The following is a 23,696-nucleotide window of genomic DNA, read 5'->3' on the forward strand; positions in this document are numbered from 1 at the left end:
AAATTCCCTGGTATGCTCTATTAATCATCATAAATTTGCAATGTGATCTCTAGTATCTCTGTCTGAATCCAGCTTGAACATCTGGCCTTTCTCATTCCATATATGGTGTCTTTGCTGTAGAATTTTGAGCATCATTTTGCTTGAATGGGAAATTAACACAATGGTCCAGTCGTTGCTGCATTCTTTGCCATCCACTTTTTTTAGAACTGGGACATAGATCGAGTGTTTCCTGTCTGTGGACTATTGTTTTGTTTTTCATTTTTGTTGACATATTCTTGTTAAGATTTTGATGGACTCAGTTTCTGTAGCTTGAAATAGCTCTGTTGGTGTTCCATCCTCGCCAGGTGGTTTGTTTCTCCCCATTGCTTTGAGTGCAGCTTTCACTTCACTTGCTAAGATATCAGGTTCTTTATCAAAAGATTCTTTTTTGTAGGAATCTGTCATCCTTCTTTCTCTTCTTCATAGTTCTTCAGTCACTTCCATCTTTCCTTTATGTTACTCTAATCAGATACTGTATTTCCATGTTGATCTTTCAGCATCCCAAGCCGTGGTTTGAATTACCCTTTGATTTCTTGGATCTTGTGGAACAGATCTCTTGTTCTTCCATTTTTGTTATTCTCTTCTATTTCTTTGCACTGCTTATTATAATAGATTTATCTCTGTATGCAAGTCACTGGAAATCTGCATTTATAATTTTGGCACTATTTCTGTCACCTTTTGATTTTGCTTCTCGTCCATCTTTATCACCATCTTAATATATAAGCAGAAACACCCACCCTCCACACCCATCAAAATAATTGGCTGCTAACTAGTTTATATATAAGGTGAGCTTCTCAACTCTTTAGCTGTCATTCTGAATTTGTTGGTCTGATTAAGTCTTCTACCCCCCTTCCCCAAAGGGTATATTCCTCTGTAGAGCTGCAGGCCTCAAGGTGAACATTGTCCTATGCCACCATCAACATTCCAGTTAGTAAGATGTATCTCAAGGCACAATTACAGGACATTATTCTGCTTCTCTTGAAATAGATGCGTTGGCATCAGTGTGAGCAAACTGTAACTTGTATATGAAGTGAGCTCTGCCTCTGCAATTGAAATAAGGATTAAACAGTATTAGTTCCTCTCCCCTCCTCTTCTTACTTCATTTGCCTTGGTGTGCGCAGTTCTATCAAAATTCTAATAGACTAACTATTAAGTGACTTGCAGTTTATATTATAGACTCTTTGAAATTTAAAACTGACATTGTAAGAATTGGAATAGCAGAATTTACAGAAGCATAGCTGTTTCTCTTCATGGATGCGTGATAATTATTTTTCTACTCATTTACATTCAAAAGTAGTCAAAGTATACAATAAAACTGATGTGCAGAGTTTTTTTAGAGATGATGCAGAAATTCCATAGACATTTTGCAGTGAGAGCTTTAATAACTGTTGATTTAAATTACCACTTTCTAAAAAGTCATGGGATTGTACTCTTAAAAGAATAAGGTTCAGGAAGTGGGGTGAGTCTACTTTCTGTTTTACCAGTGGATCTTCACAGCTGCTGTTGTTTAATACAGTTCTAATCAATAACGTTTGGATCTATTTCTTGGAAACAAATGGTAGATTAGTTGTAGATTTTCCGGGCTGTATGGCCGTGGTCTTGGCATTGTAGTTCCTGACGTTTTGCCAGCAGCTGGAACTGGAATCTTCAGTGGTGTAGCACCAAAAGACAAATCTCTGTGTCAATGTGTGGAGAAAATGTTAGCACGTAATTTATATCTACTCAGGAAGGTGGGTTTGGGCTGAGTCCTGTAAGAGTTTCCCAGGTTTTGGCATGCTAATGGGGGGAAGCTTCACTGTATCCTGAGCAGGTTCTTTTGCATATGGATTGGTGGTTGATATGCTAATCTTATCTGTAGGGCTATTGTAAGATGTCGGGTATTTTGTTAGTCTGGTGTTTTTCAGGACTGGAAACCGTGCTCTATTCATTCTTAATCTCTCTTCTTTCCTGTTGAAATTGTGCTTATGCTTATGAATTTCAATGGCTTCCCTGTGCAATGTGACAAAGTAGTTGGATGTGTTGTCCAGTATTTTAGTATCCTGGAATAAGGTACTGTGTCCTGTTTGAGTTAGGCTATGTTCAGCCGCTGCTGATTTTTCTGGCTGGCCAAGTCTGCCATGTCTTTCGTGTTCTTTTATTCTTGTCTGGATGCTACGCTGTGTGGTCCTGATGTAAACTTGTCCACAGCTGCAGGGTATGCGGTATACTCCTGCAGAGGTGAAGGGGTCTCTGATCAGTGATTACTTTGATATATGGTAAAAACACTTTTCCTGTGGGAGACTGTTTTTCCTTAGTTTTTTAATTTATCCTTGGTTTAATCGCTCTTCTGATTACATTTCTGGAGTAGCCATTTGCTTAAAGTGCGTGGTTTAGATGGGTAATTTCCTCATTGAGAAAGTGTGGTTCACATATCCGTCTTGCACGATCTACTAATGTTTTTATTATGCCTCTTTTCTGCCGAGGGTGGTGATTGGACTTTTTGTGTAAGTACCGATCCGTGTGAGTTGGTTTCCTGTAGACCTTGTGACCTAATTGAAAGTTTGCTTTGTGGATGACCAAGGTATCTAGAAATGGGAGTTTACCCTTGATTTCTTTTTCCATGGTGAATTGTATGTTTGGGTGGATATTGTTGAGGTGGTTTAAAAACTCCACAGGAAAAGTGTTCTTGCCATATATCAAAGGAATCACTGAGCAGATGGGAAAACTTATGAAAAAGCACAACCTACAAACAGTATTCAGACCCACCAGAAAAATACAACAGATGCTACAATCAGCAAAAGATAGTAGAGACCCCCTTACCACCAACCACCAATCCATATGCAAAAGAACCTCCTCAGGATACAGTGAAGCTTCCCCCCATTAGTATGTCAAAACCTGGGAAACTCTTACAGGACTCAGCCCAAACCCACCTTCCTGAGTAGATATAAATTACCTGCTAACATTTTCTCCACACATTGACACTGAATTCTTTTGGTGATACACCTCTGAAGATGCCAGTCACAGCCACTGGCAAAACGTCAGGAACAACAATGCCAAGACTACGGCCATACAGCCCAGAAAATCTACAACAACTAATGTTCTCCGGCCGTGAAAGCCTTCGACAATATAAATGATAGATTCATGCCAATATTCAAATGATTCATACAGTAGGAAAGTTCTTTGATTTTCATTTGAGATCTACTTACTCTACTATATCATGTAATTATTTAGCACATACTTGTTTAAAAGATACTCAGCCGCAAATTACTCCACTATTTTGCACCAATGAAATAACTATTTGGTTGAATGTGATGAAAATACATTGCATTTATATTTATCTACTGTATATTACTTGGGCGTTTGCCTTTATTAGTTAATGAGAATCAATGTACTATCATAGACTCTATTTTTGTGCTAAAGCCAATTAACTGGACTGTGTCACTTTAGAAGGTTTATGAATAGAAAAGATTCTTTTACATTTAGTACGTGTTTCTTTAGCTTAGCTGTGGGCTTCCACCATATATCCTGCAAATTACTTCATGGCAGTACTAGATTCTTCTTCAAGCTACTTCATCGGCTTTAGTTTCAGAATAGGACTTTCTCATGTAGAAAAGTTACTCACATGGAGGACTGAAAATAAACATTACCAAGGCTAAAGATGGGGGGCATCATCTTTTGTAGCCAAATGGGTCTGGTTGTATTTTTAATACTCGGCCATTTTTTTGTCATGAACCTCTGTACCACCAACTCACAGCCATGCTATTTATGCACCATCCCTATTGATAGTGATGGTTACTATAATTAAGCCCCCATTCCGTGCTGCTGTGCCAGCTATTGCTCTCCCTTGTATTCTCTGTGTTTCTGGTATAGTGGCTCATTGGCTTGAGCTATTAATTGGTTGGTGTGGCATTCTTTCTGCACAGAACTCCAGCTTCTGTAACAGGTGCCATTTGCCAGGTGTAAAGATACAATTATGGGGAAAAGTTGGACCTGATGAATTTCTGTCTATCATGCACCTTGTTAAAGGCATCAGAAATCAAGAAAAAAATATGGCAGTCCTAGTTTCTGCTTTTAGCAAAAAAAAATTGCAGGAGTCTGATGTAGTTCTTCATAACATACACTGACTTGTTTCCCCTTGAGGCCTCCATTCTACATCAGTTTCTGTCCTCCCTCTTCACTCATCTTTAATCATATTTTCCAATACAATGCTTCTTCTGAATGACTTGGAATTGCAACTCCAGTAATACTGCAACATCAGAAAGGTTGCATCAAATATCTGAGTTCCTTCATAGGCACAAGAAGCATGCTGCAGGTTTGGCTCAAGTAAAGCTGGGGAAGTATAATGCAAGATTAAATAACGTTAGAATAGTTCACTTTCAAAGACTACTTGAATTAGTCTTGCTTTTTCATTTTCTGGTGTGGACGTATTAAAACCAAATGTCTACAAAAATGGCCGTTCCTTGGCTTTTAATGCAAGCTTCTGCATGCCCAAGGATGATCTTCCAAGGGTAATGAAGCATATTTACAGTCAGTAGTTTTCCTTGATAGCTCACATTTTTTGTTTTTTTGGTTTTTGCTGGAATATGAGAAAACATAAGCTGACAAATATTCAAACAGATTGCACTCTATGGTATTACTTAGTGGTTTCTTGACTGCTAGAAGCAAATTCTTATAAACTAGTCCGTATTGACCTCAAGCAGCCATCCATATCAATTGTGTGTCTCACTCATGCAAATATACAGATTTCATCTGTGTTCTTAGAAAGGATGGGCTCTAAGGAACATGAATGACAGAGACAAACTCTTTGAATACGAAATCTAGTTTTAAAATTGCTGATGCTTTCATAAATTGAATGCAATGGTTCATTGTGTTGACATAGATATGGCAGCATGCTATGTCTTGCTGTGCCAGAAATGTTTTGCGCAGGTTGTGCCAATATGTACAAGGATGTACTAATACTTGGTGGGGAGGTGATAGGTAGCACTCCTATTGTATGCAATAAACACAGAAATCTAGCAAAGAAGGACAAAAGTGTGTGTGTTTGGTTGCGTTTCCCTTTTTGACTTATCAACTTCTGTGAAGTTCCAAGCTTGGCTACCATCTCTATCTCTGAGATTTAAAGGCCAACATGTTTGCATGATCCCAGGGATGCTATCTGCATGAAATAGTAAAAAGTCCAGTAGCACCTTTAAGACTAACCAACTTTATTGTAGCATAAGCTTTCGAGAACCACAGTTCTCTTCATCAGATGTATGGAGGGTATGAAGACTAGATGACCCTAGAGGTCCCTTCCAACCCTATGATTGGCCCAATTTGGGCCCCAAACAGCCCTGGTCTGGCCACTGCTGGACAGGGGAGTGCTCCCCTGCACTGCAGTGGCCTGTTCTGGGCCGGTTCACACCCAATCTGGGCCAAATCAGGCCTCCATTGGAGCACGGGAGTGCTCCCAGGGTGGCCACGGCCTCTCTTCACGCGGTCCTGGGAGTGCGCGCACAAGCTGTGCACATGCGCATATAGTGAGAAGTGTGCCACCTCCTTCTGGGAGTTGCCCCGGGTGGGAGTTCCCCCACCTCTTTCCCCAGAAAAAAAGCCCTGGATTCAACACTTCTAGTGTGCCATATCCTGTTTGCTATTTTGTTGGAGCTTCAGCCCAGAAGTATATTTTATTTATTTTATTTATTTTACAGAATTTATATCCTGCGTTTCTGACCTCAAAATGGCCACTAAGGCAGGTGACAAATTAAAACATATATAACATCACATTTTACAAACTATTAAAACCAAACAAACGTCTTCATCAATAACAACATATCATTAAAGCAATTAAAACCAGAGCTAAAAAAATCAAAGATATAAAAAGAACAATTAAAACATTTAAAACAATTAAAACATTGGGCAGGTAGGATGGATCACTGAGGGAACACCAAACCAAACAAAGAAGTGTTCATCTTCTAGAGGAAGATGACAACAGAAGGAGACAGAATCTCCCTGGGGAGAGTGTTCCAGAGTTTTGATGCCACTACTGAGACAGCCCTCTTCCAGGTTACCACCTGCCTAATCTCAGAAGGCATGGGCAGCAGAAATATGGACTCTGAAGATGACCACAGTGGTCAGGTAGATTCATAAGGGAGTAGGAGGTCCTTCAGTTATGTTGGTCCCAAACCATATAGGGCTTTAAAGTTCAGCACCAGCACTTTGAATTGTGCCCAGAAACAAATTGTGAGCCAATGTAGATGGGCCAAGACTGGAGTAATACAGTCCCTACAACCTACTCCAGTCATTTTAATTAATTTAATTTAATTATTACATGTATATTCAGCTCTCCCTGCAGGCAAGCTCAAGACACCGGCTTCAGCATTCTGCACCAACTGAAGTTTCCGAATATTTCTCAAGGGCATTACCACACAGAGCACAGAGCAGTAATTTAATCTAGATGTGACCAGGGCATGTACCACAGTGGCCAGATCTTTTCTGCTCAGGAAATGTCACATCTGGCTAACCATAAAAGCTGCCACCTACTTATCCAGCTGTAGGCCAGAGTCCAAGAGCATCCCCAAAATACAGCACCTCCAAGGAGAATGCAAGCCCACCCAGAATGAGTAAATCTTGGGTCAGACCTTCTGCTCACCATTAGTACTTCTGTCTTGTTAGGATTGAGCTTCAGTTTATTAGCCCCCATCCACTCCAAAACTGTCTGTAGACACCAGGCTTTCTACAGTCTCCCAGGGATCAGCAGGAAGTGCAAGATAGATCTGAGTGTCCTCTCTATATTTTTGACAACCCAGCCCCAATCTCCTGATGATCTCACCCAGAGATTTCATGTAGATGTTAAAGAGCATAGGGGATAAGATGGAACTATGAGAGAACCTACAGGCAAAAGGCCAAGAGGCTGAGCAGAAATCCCCCAGCACCACACTGTGAAACCTGTTCTCCACGTAGGACTGGAACCACTGCAGAAGGTACTTCCCAATCCCAACATGGAAAGGCCATTCAGAAGGATACCATGATCAATGGTATTGAAAGCCACTGAGAAGTTCAGGAGAATCAACAGAGTGGCACTCCCTCTGTCTGTTTCCTGGCACAGGTCATCCACCAGGGCAACCAAGGTCATTTCAGTTGTGTGACCAGGCCTGAAACCAAACTGAGATGGATCCAAACAACTACTTTATTCAGGGATCTCTGGAGTTGTCCAGCAACCACCTGTTCAATTATCTTGCTCAGGAACAGAACATTTGAGACTGGTCAATAGTTATTGACATCTCTTGGGTCCAAAGTAGGCTTCATTAGAAGAGGACACACTGCAGCCTATTTCAAGGCTTAGGTGACCACCCAGTCTCTCTCATGGAAGCATTAACGACCTGTCAGACACAGTCAGCAAGCCCCCCTCCCCCATGGATTTAAGTAGTCAGGAAGGGCAAAGGTCATATAAGCAGGTGGTAGTCCTCAAACCTCCATGGATCCTGTCCACATTCCCAGACTGAATAAATTGAAAACTATCCCAAACAACCAGACAGGTCAGCACCCTGGCATCATCTGATCCCATTACTGCTAATGTAGAGTCTAAGTCAGAATGGATGTGAGAGATTTTATCTGCAAAGTGCTGAGCAAAATGGCTACAACGGGCCACTGAGCAGCAGGCCACTGAGCAGGTGTGGCAGAGTTATAAACAGCCACTTGCCTGATCACCTAAAATAAGTAGAAATTACTTCCAGGCAGCCTTTATAAACTCCTGTAAACTTTGCAGACATCTGTTCTTTTACTCTACAAATAATTACATTGATATACATTGCGATACCTTTTGAGGGCTAGTAACCTATTTGCAAGGCTGAGTTATGGGGGTGATTAGCCAATTCACATTAACACATCAAGAACAGATGCTCTTGTGGCAGCCTGAATGGATACTAATAACTGTGAGAACAGAATCAGTATTCAGTATACATCAATCTGGAATACTTACAATTTGGTGACAATAATTCATTCAGAGTAAAGAAGTGTGCCTTTATTCTTTCATTTACAGTGCTATCCAAACAGAGTTACACCCTTTAAATCCATTGAAGTCAGTGGAATGAGAAGCATGTAACATTGAGATTTCACTTTTAATTCTCCTTATTGCGTTTCTAAAATGGGGGAAATGCAATTTACCCCAATGTGTATCTGGATTTACAAATGAAATTACAGCTGCCACGTTGCTCAGAGTTATATGGCTATAAATCCCACTGAAGTTAATTGCATATAATGACAGCCTGCAGGACATGGTTAGGAGCATACAAGATGTATAAGGACAAGGATTCAGTTCTCCTCTGTTCCATTTATGGCATTCTGGAAAGTTTCAGCATCAGCTTCAGATGCACAGGACAGGTAATAAACAAGAGTTTACCCAGTAATTTGCAATCATTCTTCTCCTTCCTTTATCTGATGACATTCTGAATTGTAAATAAAGATTTCAACACATTATTTACCCAGATGTAAATAATACACAATTGTAAAGAAAAGGCAATTTTAAATTAAAGCTTTGTATTGAAAAAGAATGTGGTTTTTTTTTTAAAAAAAGCTTTAAATGTTCATCCCTTTATTGTGACTCTCCCAAAATAATCCAAACCAGTGAAGGCAGCATACCTAAAATGTATTGTGTACACTGGTTCAGCTGAAAAATACAATAGAAATGGTCTTCACCAGACATGCCTTGCCCATTAAAAATATAAAGGAAAGAACAGTATAAAGAATGAAATTCTGATCCCCTTTGCCCACCCACAGAGGTCAGAGTTAAGGTTATTGCCATGGATTTATAAGGAAACTCATATTGCAGCTGTCTGGACTATACCTGGCTTGAAGATAAATCAGCAGGCTAAATTTCCACTGCTGCCAGTTCTTTAACCTTCATAAGTACAAGTGTTCAATCCTGGCCCTGTGCTTTTGCAAAAAAGGTCTCAAAGTCTGCAGAGCCATTTCTTGCACTCAGCTTGAGAAGCCTTAACCACTGTGGTTGCTTTTTAAGTTTTCTGCTCCAGTAACCAGAAAATTAATAATGAACAGTATCCACTATTAATAGATATTTGTAAAATAAAAAAGAGATCAGAATAATGTGGAATCAGAGGTCACTCACATCCTGTTGACTAGTTTGCTTGCTTTAAAGAAAATGTAATGTAAATGTTACAGACTTTTTACATTTTTTGAGAACACATTTAAATTTTACAGTGAGATCACTCCGCTAATCCCAACGGTATCAGTGATGTTTGTGTTGAGCTCCTGTACTATTTGTGTTAAAAAAGTGAAGATTGTATTTTTATGAAATTGAATTAGAACCGGCAGCTTCTCAATCCATGCCCCCATGTCCTGGTGCAAGGGCATCTAGTTGGCTACTGCATGAAAGAGGAAGCTGGACCAGATGGACCATTTATTGGATCCAATACAGTTGCTCATGTTTTTATGTTTGGAAGCACAGGGTAGAGACAGAAGAGGCAGCCTTGTCCTCCCGTTCCTCTGTAGGCTTCACATAAGCACACCCCAAACCCCTTGGTTCCTCCTGGCCTGACCTTTTGTGGCTTGGCTAGAAATGCTTCCAGATCAGTCTTACTGAGATTTGTACTTATCTTGATTCTGCTCCTTAATTGTGTATGACCTGGGAGCAGAGCCATGATGAACAGCATCATGCCAATGCCGCACCATCACTTCCGGCATGAACCAGGAAGTGACACCATCATGTCAGAAACTCAGCATGACACTTCAGGATTTGCCCCAAATCCATACAGTTTGACCATAATATATCAACATTGCACCAATGTGGGGACATCACTTCTGGGTTTTACCAGCAGTGATGCCATGGCATCAGCACAATGACACCTTCCCCATTTTCTTCCTCCTGTTCTACTGAACAGCAGCAGGAGCAGTGGGGGCCAGGGCAGGAAGTATCTCACCAAAATAGGAGGTCTGGCAATCCTGATGGGGGTTCATGTAACATACTGGCTGACAGAATACTGTTCAAATCTCATCTTAACCATAAACTCACTAGGGTTACCTTCGGACATCATATGTCATCTTGTATAAGAAAGAAATGTCTATAAACCTATGTCAGAGATTCTAACTCTGTGTGTCAGAACTTTTTTTTTAATGCATTACAACAGATCTAGCATATTGGAACAAAGTGTGATTCCTCTGACTTTTCCAGCAGGATTTGTGCTCTGCTTCATTGTTTTGCAACAGTACAAACACTGTACCAAGGCCACTGTGCAATTTGCTTCATGTTCTGTCTCCTGGTGAGCATGCTGTTTGGCTAAGATTGTTGAAGAAGGGTAAATACTTTCTCAATGATAATCCATTTTTAAAAGACCTTGTCCCACCCCACTGATCCCTTCCTGGAATTAGTATGTACTAATGCTGTGTGCCATTAAAAAATAAGTAGCTTTGTTTTCATTTCAATATCTCATTTTTAAAAAAAAAATTCAAAAGAAACTTCTGGACTCAGAAGGGTGCATCTGATATTTCCTTGAAGTGAAACCCAATGATAACTGCTGCTACCTTGGCTCATTTTCAAGTTTTTTGAACAGCAACAATTAACTATTCCCAGCACACTCACATTAGTTCAGTTCCTTGACCAAGTTGCTAACACCCATCAGATTGGTCATCGAAATCAGATTGAAACCAGATTTCTAATTTTTTTCTGTTGATATCTGTTCCTCCTCTCCCTCCAGAAGTGGTATTTCTAGATGGGTCCATTTTCAATTCATACCTGTACATTCCAGCATATAGTAAATGCTATTAGGTACCATTGACTCCCAACAGGACGGATTTCTAGCTGGATTTCTTGCAAGGGTCTCAAATCAAGAGGAAAAAAGTATGGGGAGCAATGGGACAGAGATTGGAAGAATATTATCATAAAGGGATGGAGCGGGATAAATAATGGCTGATGAGGGAAAAGGAGGAATGGGTCTAGTTAGGAGGTGTTTCACTGGTGAGCAAGGGGCCATGATACAGGCACATTCCCCACTGCTGTTGCCCAGTGATACTGGCAATGGTTCCAATTTGTGAGGAAATAAGAAGCCAGCTTGGCAGATAAAGTGACAGAAGCTGCTGTGTGCTACTTTCCATTATGGGGGCTGTTTACTCTCTTTTTGGTAGCACTATTCTAGATGACAATATATGATATTTATAAATATACAATCAATACATATGTTACAGGTCAGTTCTTTTCTTATCAAACTTTCTTTCCTTTATGGAAGCTAGGGAAGGACAATAAGAATGAAGAAATGATTAACGTTATTAAAACTGGTCTGTTGTTTTAAGATGGCTAATTTAAATTAGTCTGATGATCAGTGTTATAAAGGGTGGTACCACTGATGAATGCGCAATACCTACGTGTCAGACCAAAAAAAATGGAGCATTGCTGCCAATGCCTGCTCCATTCATACAAATCAGCTCAAGCACCTGGGTCCAAGACAAGAAACAGCTTTTGCACCTTTGCACATGTGCACACACATGATTTGCCTTGCTGTATCAGGCCAATGTTCACCCTCTCCATGAATTCAATATTCTTTTCAAAATCAGACTAAGCTAGTATCCATTATACTGGTAGTAAGTTCTTATATGTGTTTGATGTGAAGAAGGCATTTTTTGCCCGTGAAGGAGAGAAAAATATCCACTGTTCTAGTTGTTTGGGTCTGTTTTCCTAAATGAAAAATCTCCATATGCTTTTGCCTTTCATTCTAGACAGAGTGAAGGCCAAACCAAGCATGATGCTGACAATTCATGTTCAGGCCCCAAACTTTTAAATTAGTTGCAAAAAAATAGCCATGGGGGAGGCCATATGGATCAGGCCCCAGTGCTTGGGAAGGAATTCTGTTTCTTTTGCACCCATTAAAAGCCCTCATGGCATGCAGATGCTTGCCTTTGATATCCAGCCTCTCAGTCCTATTAGTTCTCAACACAGAAGCTGCTTTTGCACTGCTTCAGCACCCAATGACATTTTCAATGAACTTTACACTGCAACCCCAAGATCTTGTTCCTGAGTAGTTGCAGCTGAGCCCTGTCAGTATAGGAGAAGTGGCTTGGAAAATCTGTAGTTGGCTGCAGAACCAGTTAAGCAGATAATAAATGGTTGCAGAATCATCAAATTATACTCAGAGGAAATCTAAGATCAATCTTGAAAGAAAGGGAGAAACAAGGAACAGTGCAAGCTGCTCTGTTTGTCTCTGCCACCAATGAAAAAACTTCAGACACACAACTTGTGCTTCTTATATGAGTTCCCTGTGTGCCAAAATAAGATGTGCTGCCTACCCCAATCACAGTGAATAGATTCAAGGAACTCTAAATAGCAAAAACATATGAAATAAAATGTACGTACTGTCTTTAAGGAGCATGGACACGTACCATGAGAGCCACCTTGGGAGACCACAAACGCATACCTCTACCCAAATCCCATCCTCTGCAAGATCCAATCCCAAATGTCCAGGAATTCCCTAGCCTGGAGTTGGCAACCCTTCATATTGAGGTTTTAGAGAGGGGTGGAATGTCAGTGCTTCTAATAAATAGCAAAGCTCCGCAGCTAGTGCATAAAAACATAAAACATTGGGCAGATCAGAACAAGTCTCACGTAGGTTTCAAGTTAAAAGCAGCCTACAGAACATAGTCCTCTGAATGAACACGGATGGCCTGAGAAAGGTAGGCATAAGGTGTATTCCATTAACATTCACATAGTAAAGAGTGCCACAAACATGATATTCCTCTTTCAAAAAGGAATCTGTAAGACTGCTTTTACCTCACTTTAGTTCCTCTGTTTCCCAATGAGAACAGGAGTTAAAATATGGCTTGTTTAAATGACGCAACTGTTCTCAGGAACTTATCTAGAAGTCCACTCCTGTCCTGACCCAAGCCCCGTGTCACTTTTGTGCCTATGTCTACCTGTGAACCTAATGTGTCCAGATGGATGTTAAATTGATTTAATGCAGCAAGCTGGAAACTAGGCAGCTCTCTGGCCATTCATGTGTATGTTTGTGTTCAACCCTATGCTTCATGAAATGCTTTGAATGGAATGGAATGATGGTAATGATCAATCAGATTAGAGCCCCTGAGGAGTGAAACTAATGCAAAAAAAGTATTTTATGCTTCTCCACTAAAATGGTTGAATAGCCTTTGACTCTGGGCTTGAATCTTTGTTACAAAGGGATTTAAGCTGGAAGTCTAGAGCCAGCTTCAAAGAACCTTCAGAAATCTCTTTCAATCCAATTCTTTTCAAAAAGACCCAGGATAGACTTGAACTATTAAAATCTTGGGAAGTGACTTTTCTACCTTTCTGGCTGTATGCCTGTTCCAATTTCAATTCATGTCTTTATAACATTTGAGACCTTTGGAAAAGGTCATTTGCATGGGCAAGTATAGTGTCATTGATTTGAACACAGGTGTTTGAACATATCTAGAAGATTAAAATATTTTGAATAGAGGTAACTAGCTCTGCTTGTAAGAGGAACATGAAAAACCGTAAGAATATGTATAGAATGCTGTATAGTTCTAAAGATCTTCCACAGAAAATTTAATACTGAAAACTAGTTCCTTAAGTTTAGCCTGATATCTAATATATACCTGAAGATACATGCAACTCGGGGTGGGGGATGTACTGGTGGGGTGCATATTGATGGAACTAGTGGATGGAACCTTTGCACCCCTCTGAACTTTTTAGGCTCCAGCCACTTATGCTATCTTTAGTGAAGAATGATCTCAATTATAGAAAAGAGAGAATTATATTTCTAAAACCTTAAAAATAATATACAGATAATATACAGATTCAAAATCAAAAAGAGTCCAGTAGCACCTTTAAGACTAACCAACTTTACTGTAGCATAAGCTTTTGAGAATCACAGTTCTCTTCATCAGATGCGTGGAGGGACACATCTGACGAAGAGAACTGTGATTCTCGAAAGCTTATGCTACAGTAAAGTTGGTTAGTCTTAAAGGTGCTACTGGACTCTTTTCGATTTTGCTACTACAGGCTAACACGGCTAACTCCTCTGGATATACAGATTCAAAGATGCTTGAATATCTGAAATTTTAGGAACAAAACATTAATCTTCCTGATTCTGTTAGTAACAGAACATCAGCCTGTATCAGAAATATATCAGTCTTTAAAACAAAAAAACTTGGATCACTATTTTACCTTTCCTCCAAGAAACCCATTGGGTTTATCTTGTTTTATCCTGATAAGTACCCTGTGGGGCAGGATAGGCTGAGATATACAATTGCTTCATTGTCATGAATGAACTTCAAGGCTGAGGAGATGTTTGGAGGTAGGCCTCCCTGGGCCAAGTCCTGCTTGCTAGCCAGGATACCACCCTGGCTCTCCATGGTTGCAATTAAAGGATTGCTTCATCCCTGATATAATTGTCTAATATTGTTTAAAAAATCAGATTCACCTATAATGAACACTTTTCTATGCGTGATCATAGGCCTTGTGCCTTAATCTAGGAATTACCCTTAATTTGAGCTCATAACATTTCTAATCCCCGGGCTCCAGATCAGCTGCTCTGCTCTCCAATAAATGAGATCTTTTCCTATGCATAGTAATAACAATAGGACAAGAGCCCTTACTTCATGCTGTGTCTGCTAGACATTTCACTTTGGGAGCATGGCATGACAGATGTGTTCTCCAAAATTTCCTTCATGTTGATTAATTCTCTGCCACTAAGGGAAGCTTCAATAAACAGCTTGAATCCAATCCAGGTTCTGGCATCATACATAAGGCTTTTTTTCAGTTGCCTACATGTTTGCTATACAATAAATAATACAGAAATAACATTACCCTAGAGAAGGGCAGATTGAGAGCTCTGCACACCAGTGGCAACTCCCACCCACCCACCCCATGTACTCATTCTAATTATTATTATGGCTAGATGCTTAGCCCTAGGTGTGCTGAGGAAATCAGTATGACTCATCAGTCTAATGCTGGCAAATGCAGGGGTGGATGTTGTTCTGATGGGTTAATCATTCCCATCTTTGCTAATTCCTGTAGCTGTGCAGGGCAACTATTATGGTGCTTAGTGGGTGACTTCTCTGCTGAAATAGCCTTTTTGGTAGCAGTGCTTATAAACTGTGTCATCATAAAATTAGAAGGAACAATGGCTGTCTTGAGAATATGAGCCTTGCACATGGCGAATGTTGTTCGTAATGATATCTGCATCACTTTGTGCCATCTTTTATAGCTGACTCCCTTATTGCCTGACCCTCTCAGAGTACCTTTTAATCAATCTTCCAAGTCACCATTTCTTGCAGAATTATTTTGCTTGCCTGCCTCTTCTCCTGAATTTTTCAACACAAAACTGAACAATCACCATGTCTCAACAGCAGTCCAGTTGTCACCCCCAGACCTAAACTTGTTTCTCTAGGCAGCTAATGCTTTGATAGTGGGAAACAGAATCTTAAAACTGAACTCTGCTTAAGCTAGAGAAAAGAATATAGCTCAATCCAAAGATTTGCTTGTCCAGCAAATAGTGCAGCTTCGTGGGCAGGGGTAATGGGCAGGCTGAAGTTAGCCAGTGGCACCAGATTGGCCTAATTTCACCTGTTTTCCTAGCCTAGGGTGGTTGTGTGTTGTGTGCCTGATCCATCTGTATAGCTTCCTCCTCTGACCAGCAACTCTGATAAAGAAAATAGGGACCAAAAGTCTACTTTGCATGGTTGAGCCCTGCAGCCCTTGATATGGCCCCATGTGTGATAATATAGAGCACAGAATTGGGTGGAAGCATTCACATTATCGTTCAAGACTGAATTGCATTCACACACGCACATGCAAACACGCACACACGCATGCACATGCATGCACACACACACAGAAACACACACTACAAAGGTGACAGAGATCACTGTTCTGAAAATCATCTTTAAAGATGACGAGTATAAAGGAAGGAGTTGTTTACCAGGGCAACAAATCTTAGGATGCAGCTATACTATTGGTCTAGTACACTTTTATCCACCTTGCTTCTAGGGAGCTCAAGACAGCTTCTATTCCTCATTTTATCCTCCCGAGAACACTGTTAGGTAGGCTACACTGAGAGGAAGTGACAGATTAACTGGCCCAAGTTCACCCAGTGGGTGGAAGGATTCCAGTGCAAATGCACAAACACTACTTGTTTCTATGTACTGACTCTGGAACCAGATGCTAGCACAGATGTGAGAGAAACCATTGGTCTCCTATCCTGGCCACATGCTACCAAGCTACAACAGGATGTTATGGCTGTAGTAAGGGGTAGAATGTGGGGCAAATCCATATTCTTCTGGTTGTTTAGACTTCAGAGAGCACTACTTTGCACCTGTATTTGTGAGACTGCAAGGATTTATGACTGGGCCAGCAAGTGTCAGGATTCTATTAGTACAGTCTGTGATTTGCAGTGCCACAAATAAAGCAGATGAATACAAATGAGACAAAAGATCACTAATAGTAAGGTATCAGTATAGACTGTTTTGAAAGGAAGTCCATAATAATGCTACTGTTCTTTCAAAGGACTTGCAGTTGTATCCTCATAATCATGAACTTAATGGAGACCACAGTGTTCAAGTGTTGCATCTCATCTTTGTGGCACATCCATTCTTTTTCATTGTGAGCTATTTATCTTGAGGAGTTGTGCTCTGGTTTAATTCCTTTTTCCTATGCTCCCTGGCCCAATTTTGACATAAAGTTCTCCATGCTGTTTCTTTTTATGTTTGTGTCCATATGCTCATTCTTAGATGTTTCCAAAGGCAGATTCCATGGATACCAGATTAGATAAATCCAGGATGTGGCTTCAATGTTACAGGAGTCTTACAAAGCAATAACGTCCTGGAAAATCAGAAGTGATGATACCATACAGGGGGGCATGGGTATGAGAGAAGACAAAGCAACCACTTTGACATAAAGTATATTGAAAAATATATTTGTGTGCAGTGTAGTGACATCACACACTCTGTGGAGTCCCTTACAGAGCTATGTCAGTACAATACCAACACCCATGAACTCCATTCTGAGCATTCAACTTGAAACGTCCACTTCAAAGTGAACCTATTTATAAGTCAGTGCTAGACTGAGCAGAAATAACCACTCCTAGTATTGCTGTAGAAATGTAATTGGGTGCTGGAATTGGGTTCATACTCTCATTCTCTTCAGCAAAGGAAGATAGTAAGCAAACTGGGAAGATCCAATGTTCCAAATAAACATGGGATCTCCTGGTTCACTTGTTCTCTTCTCAGTGAGCCTGAGTCCCACATCCAGTTTTAGTTTGGCTAGAATCCTAGTGGCAAAGTAGCATCTGGATAGGTCTTGAGGCCTCATAGATCATTTCCTGGGGGCTATTATTCAAGATATACAACTGCAAGAAACTTACCTTATCCTCTTAGTACTGCTTGGCTCTGAAGAGAATGTCAAGAAGAGAAGATGATTTGGTTTTTCTCATCATTATGTTGTTGGCTTCTCTAAAAACAGATAAATAGTGCCAGGAAAGTTGGTGAATTTTATGGAGCAGACAACTGTCTGTAATGAACAAGTCTGAGCCCAACTCATGTCACATAAGCCACCAAACCTTCTTGCAATCAACACTTTTAGTCACTATATATCCAAGCTGGGTTAAAGCCAAAGATATAGGGGCCTGTAAACTCAGTGTCTTGTTCCAGGCTTCTAAGCTATTCAGCACTTACTGCCAAATTATTTTTGGTATGATTCTGAATATATTTACGCTGAAGGGTTTGTAGGGTATTCTCTTATATAGTCATGCTCTAATGATCAGGACCTGCAAGGTAGTCTCTCATTGAGCACTATTGAGATTAATCTGAAGTAAGAGTTTGGAAACACTTTCAACTGAAGTAAGTGAGATTTACTTCTGCATAAATGTATTTCAGATCAGGATGCACACCTTGTCAAAGTCCTGGGAGGAGATAATACGTCATAGTTTTATGTTTGTTCCATATTTGCCCAGGCATCTAGGCTTCATTTCTTACATGAACAGATATACTATCTTGCTACAAATATATATTAGCAGTGAGTTCCCAAGCTGCTTTACCACAGAACAGAGGGAAAAGATTAATCCATAGAAGATTTCAAATAATTTGGCCTATTGACAATGACATAATTTATCATTTTCTTCAAAGAACAAAAATTGATTGTATTATGTGGGAAGGGTTTTTTTTGTTGTAAACTGCTCTGAGTGGGCGTTAAGTTGTCCTGAAGGGTGGTGTATAAATCAAATGTTGTTGTTGTTGTTAAGAACAAATTCCATTGAAGGAATTCTTCTTAGGCTAAAGGGTGGAATAGTACGATGCAAGCCATTAGATTTTATTTGTATATGTCATATTAAACCTTTATATCTAAACGTTTGTAGGAGAAGAACAGGCTGGATTTTTGCCTAATAGACAACTAAAAGACAACCTGAGGGTGGTCATAAATGCCATTGAGTACTTTGATAAACGTCCAGATAAAGAAGTTGGGTTCTTCTTTGCGGATGCAGAGAAGGCCTTTGACAACTTGAATTGGGATTTTTTGTTTGCATCAATGGAGAAGATGGATTTAGGAAAAGAATTTATAGAAGCAGTAAAGTCAATTTATAAGAAACAGAGAGCGACAATCTGTGCCAGTGACGACTCGACAGAGAAATTTGAAATAAGAAAAGGAACAAGACAAGGCTGTCTACTATCACCATTACTGCTTGTTATGGTCTTAGAAATATTGTTAAGGCAGATTAGAGATGATGAAAATATAAAAGGAATTAAAATAAAGGGATCTTCATACAAGTTGAGAGCTTTCGCAGATGATGTGATGTTTATAATAGAAGACCCAATACAAAGTCTGCCAGGATTACTAGACAAGATTAAAGAATTTGGAGGCTTGGCAGGTTTTTATATAAATAAAAAAAGTCAAAAATAATAACCAAAAGTATGACCAAGAAGAAGCAACAAGAATTGGGGGAAGTAACAGACTGTGAGGTGGTACACAAAACCAAATATCTGGGAATAGAGCTGACAGCTAAAAATATTGACTTGTTTAAGAATAATTATGAAAAGCTTTGGACACAAATTGAAAGGGATATGATAAAATGGAACAAATTAAATTTATCATGGTTAGGTCGGATTGCCACAGTTAAAATGAATGTGCTGCCTAGAATTATGTTTCTGATGCAAACGATACCAATTATTAAAGACAAAAAACAATCTGAAAAATGGCAGAGGAAGATATCGGAATTTGTGTGGGCAGGAAAGAAACCCAGAGTTAAATTGAAAGTGCTCTGTGATGCGAAAGAAAGAGGAGGAATGCAGTTACCTGATCTTCGATTATACCATGAAGCAATGTGTCTAGTATGGCTAAAAGAATGGGTGTCTTTATACAATCATAAATTGTTAACGTTGGAAGGATATAACAAGCTTTTTGGATGGCATGCATATTTGTGGTACGATAAACATAAAATGGATGCAATGTTCCAGCACCACTATTTGAGAAGGAATTTATTTCTAACCCGGCTAAAATATAAAAAGTTCATTGATCAAGAGAAACCACTATGGATTGTTCCCGCTGAAGTAATCAACCCGAACTTAGAGTATAAGGGAAAAGAATGGCTTACCTTTAAAGAGCTTATAGAAATAGAAAATAATGAGTTGAAACTTAGGTTAAATGAGGAATTACCATTCAAATATGGCTGGCTACAATACCGACAGATCAAAGATTTATTTGAGTCAGATCAAAGGAGGACAGGTTTTAGAATTAAAAATTCAGAGCTAGAAGAACTTTTGCTGGGGGATGATAACAAAGCAATTTCTAAAATGTATAAATTGTTATTAAAATGGTATACAGAAGATGAGACAGTGAAAGTTCAAATAGTAAAGTGGGCGATAAATTGTAATAATGAAATTATGATGGAAGCTTGGGAGCAATTGTGGAAAAATACATTAAAAATTTCAACTTGTACCAGTATTAAAGAAAATGGCTATAAAATGATATATAGATGGTATTTAACACTGAAGAAGTTAGCCATTGCGAACAAACAGCTATCTAACAAGTGTTGGAAATGTAAGGAGCATGAAGGTTCTCTATTTCATATGTGGTGGACTTGTGGCAAGGCTAGAGACTTTTGGTCTAAAATATGTGCTGAAATGTCTTCAATACTCCAATATAATGTTGTTAAGAATCCAGAAATGTTATTATTATCCTTGCATTTAGAGGACGTTAATAGAAAAGATAGAGTACTATTGTATTATATGATAACAGCGGCAAGAATGTTATATGCACAACATTGGAAGAGAGAAGGAATACCAGAAATTGAAGAATGGACACAAAAATTGTTGTACATGGCGGAAATGGACGAATTAACAAGAAAACTGAAGGATCAAGATCCAAAGGGATACTTTGAGGATTGGGGGAAATTGAGAAAATATTTAGAGAAAAAATGGGATGTTAAAGGACAATTATGGTCTTTTGAAAGTTATTAAATAAGATACGATATAGTTTAGATCTTTACCAGTAAAAAAAAAAGTGACAACTAGGATTTAGAAATAAGATTAGAAAACAGGGGGTTGGAGTGCTGTTGGAAGTCAATGCAGAAAAGGGGAAGGGGAGGGGTGGGAAGCATATAACCATGGGAAACAAAGGAAAATGTAATTGTTATAATCTTGATTGTATGTTAACCCATCCAATAAAAATTATATTAAAAAAAAGTTTATATCTATGGATGAGCAGTGGTGATGGGGGCAGGACAGGCATGCTGGGTACTAGGAAAGGCATATTCTCATTCCCACTTTCCAGTACCCAAGAGTGGCACAATCTGGTATGGATCATCTGATCCAGTTCCTGGTATTTAACAGGCACTAATTCACTGCAATTATCCCTCCTTCTGTTCACCATTGGAAAATACAAACTAGAATACAGCTTAAGGTTGCCAGCTCCAGCTTAGGAATTTCCTGGAGATTTGGGGATGGCACCTGGGAAACATGGACTTGGGATATGATTACAGAGAGTCTACCTTCCAAATGTGCCATTTCCTCCAGAGGAACCGATACCTGATGCCACGTGACTCATGGTTTGTAGCATTCCATGAACCATGAACTTCTGACCTTTTCCCAGTTCGTGTTTCATGGTTTGTGAGGCTGTCGTTTCATAGACCCTGCGCTGGAACCAGCCTGACAGCCTCTTTTCCTGCTGCCCAGGCTGTCAGTTTTACAGACCCCAGAGTCTGTGAAATTGACAGCCTGGGCAGCAGGAAAAGAGGCTGTCAGTTTCACAGACCCTGTGCCAGTTTCAGCCCATTGGCTGAACCCAGCACGGGATCTGTGAAACTGACAGCCCCTTTTTCCTGCACAGAGGCTGTCAGTTTCATAGACTTCATGCTGGGTTCAGCCGACAGGCTGAAACTGGTGCGGCGTCTGTGAAACTCTGAACCCAGCCACAGAATGGCTGGAAAAATTTGTTTGTTCCGTTAACACGCGTTCTCATGGAACGCGTGTTTCAGTACAAACCAATTAGCCGTTCCGTACGGAATTTCGTTCCGTGGTTCGTTCCGTGGCCATCTCTACTCACCACTAGTAGGCATGTCAAGAACAGGCATAGCATGCACATTCCCAGGGGGCATGATAGCATTACTTCTGGAAGTGACGTCACACTAGCTGTGGGAATGCTCCTGTGTTTTGTTTGCGACTGATTTTGGCCCTAAATGAGTCATATTGACCCTTCACAGAGCTGGCATGATGACATCACATCTAGAAGTGATGTCATCATGCAAGCACTAAATGGAACACACAACAGATATGAGGTAAGTGCCAGGTTCCTCCCTTACTCCGGGAGGGTATAGATATCTGGCAACCCTAGGTGAGGCCTCAAAGACTGGCAGAGTCTTAAAATAAGCCTTTTGAGCTATGCTGATAGTAAACAAAACCCCACCTGGTTTTCCAAAATATGTAAGGGTATCAGATGACTGGCTGTTTCCTCATTAGGAGCAGAACTTCCTATTTGTCTCTTGGCTTGTGGACCTGGCTTCCCTCAAAACAGGTTCCCAGAAGTCTAGCTCGGCTTGGCCCTTTCATCTACCATTTTTCCAACAGGGACATAGTAGAAATAAACCTATACATAGGCATTCATTATCATATTTGCTGTCATGTCCCCTATGGCCGATATTTATATTAAATGTTATTTTAAAACATTTATACCCCACCTATCCCTAAAGGTCTCAAGGTAACTATAAACTTACACAGAGAAGCAGATTCAGATCTTTTCAGTAATATATCCCTAGAATATCACAATTCTGTCTGCGTACTGCTGCAGCAAAGATCTGCAGCCTTAAGGCATATTAGAAATGTGTCTAATTTCTGGTGGTATATGAGCTATTTCGGATGCATGCACTTTTACTGTACACAGAGAGACCACTTTGGCAGCACGTTGTCTCCCATTCAAGAATAATAGGTAACACTGAAGGCTATGCTGTCTTCAAGGATGGCTTCCTATCAGAAGTTTGTGGGATGAGGGATCTACAGTGTGTCACCAAAAGTATGAGAAGCTGCTGTTTGAATTTGCTATAAGTGCACATGGTCTGCAGTGGGATATTTTTTTTAAAAAAAAGATTCCACTGAAATAGATTAGAAGAACTTTGATCCTAATTTTTTTTCTCTTTTTCTCTTGTAACCAATTAGTTAATTCAGGAGATGGCATTGACTACAGCCAGCAGAAACGTGAAAACATTGGAGACTTGATTCAAGAGACACTAGAAGCCTTTGAGCGCTACGGTGGTGAAGATGCCTACATAAACATTAAATACATGGTCCCAACGTATCAATCGTGCTTGTTAAACTAACAAATGAAGGTGGTATCAAAAAAAGTGATGCTGTTTGTGTTCTCCAGCTCTGTCTAACATTTGGTTACTCATTCTTTCTGTACAGCTACCCAAACTGTGGTTTCTGGACCCCTAGTCTGCTTAGTGCTATTGGGAAACTAGTCTTTCCAATACATAAATAGTGTCTGTTTCGTAGATTACAATGGTGTACTGTGCTTATTTGTTCCATGAAAGAATTGCTCCTTTATCACAAATGCTAAGTGGAGCAGGAGTCAGTCAAACCTTCAGTTGTATGGACAATAAAACTATAATTTTCATATGCAATTCGGCAATTGTTCTTCTGTGTCCGCCTACCCTGGGGGTGATGTCAAAGACTGTAAAGAGGAGAGTTTCTGTTGATTGCTTAATAGGAGAAACAACTATTTGGCAGTGGCTCTCTTGCAGCTGGGCAGAATGACGGGCTCTGCCATACAATAAAACTGTTGAGCGTGTGTACCAAGTTCAGGAGGGATTTTTAAGCAGTCCATTAGAAAGCTCCTCATAGAATTAATTAGTGATTTTTGTACCCTTGTCACCTCAGTTTTTAGGTATTTGCCTTTTTTATAACAGAATATGAGCTGCTATTTCTAAATTTTAGAAAAGGATAGCACGTGAAGGTGGGGCTAGTTAATATAGATATCAACCTCAAAACAAGATATCTTAGTAACAAATGTGTCACAGTAGTATTTTACCACGCCATACCAAACAGCTGTACTCAAAATCCTACTCAGCTCTATTCAGTGGGGTTTACTCCCTTGCAAATATTCTACAGATAGCACTATGAAATCTCTTTGACTGGCTATTTGTACTAATCTGACTTTCATTTCCATTGATTAGTTTGGTTTGTCCCTGCAGTACTTTCACAATTGTTTGCATATATAA

At 39.8% G+C, this 23,696-nt stretch overlaps 1 protein-coding gene across 1 annotated transcript in view; it reads left to right on the forward strand.

Annotated features, from left to right (window-relative positions):
• PACRG (parkin coregulated) overlaps nt 1-23,099 on the forward strand; it is a 456,930-nt gene extending 433,831 nt beyond the window's left edge. Inside the window, exon 5 of the mRNA XM_054998188.1 lies at nt 22,636-23,099. Within this exon, the coding sequence (XP_054854163.1) occupies nt 22,636-22,796 (161 nt within the window). The 3' untranslated portion in view covers nt 22,797-23,099. The remainder of the gene's footprint in view (nt 1-22,635) is intronic.
• The last annotated feature ends 597 nt before the right edge of the window (nt 23,100-23,696 follow it).

This window comes from Eublepharis macularius, chromosome 1, assembly GCF_028583425.1.
Source record: "Eublepharis macularius isolate TG4126 chromosome 1, MPM_Emac_v1.0, whole genome shotgun sequence".
Taxonomy (NCBI): Eukaryota; Metazoa; Chordata; class Lepidosauria; order Squamata; family Eublepharidae; genus Eublepharis; species Eublepharis macularius.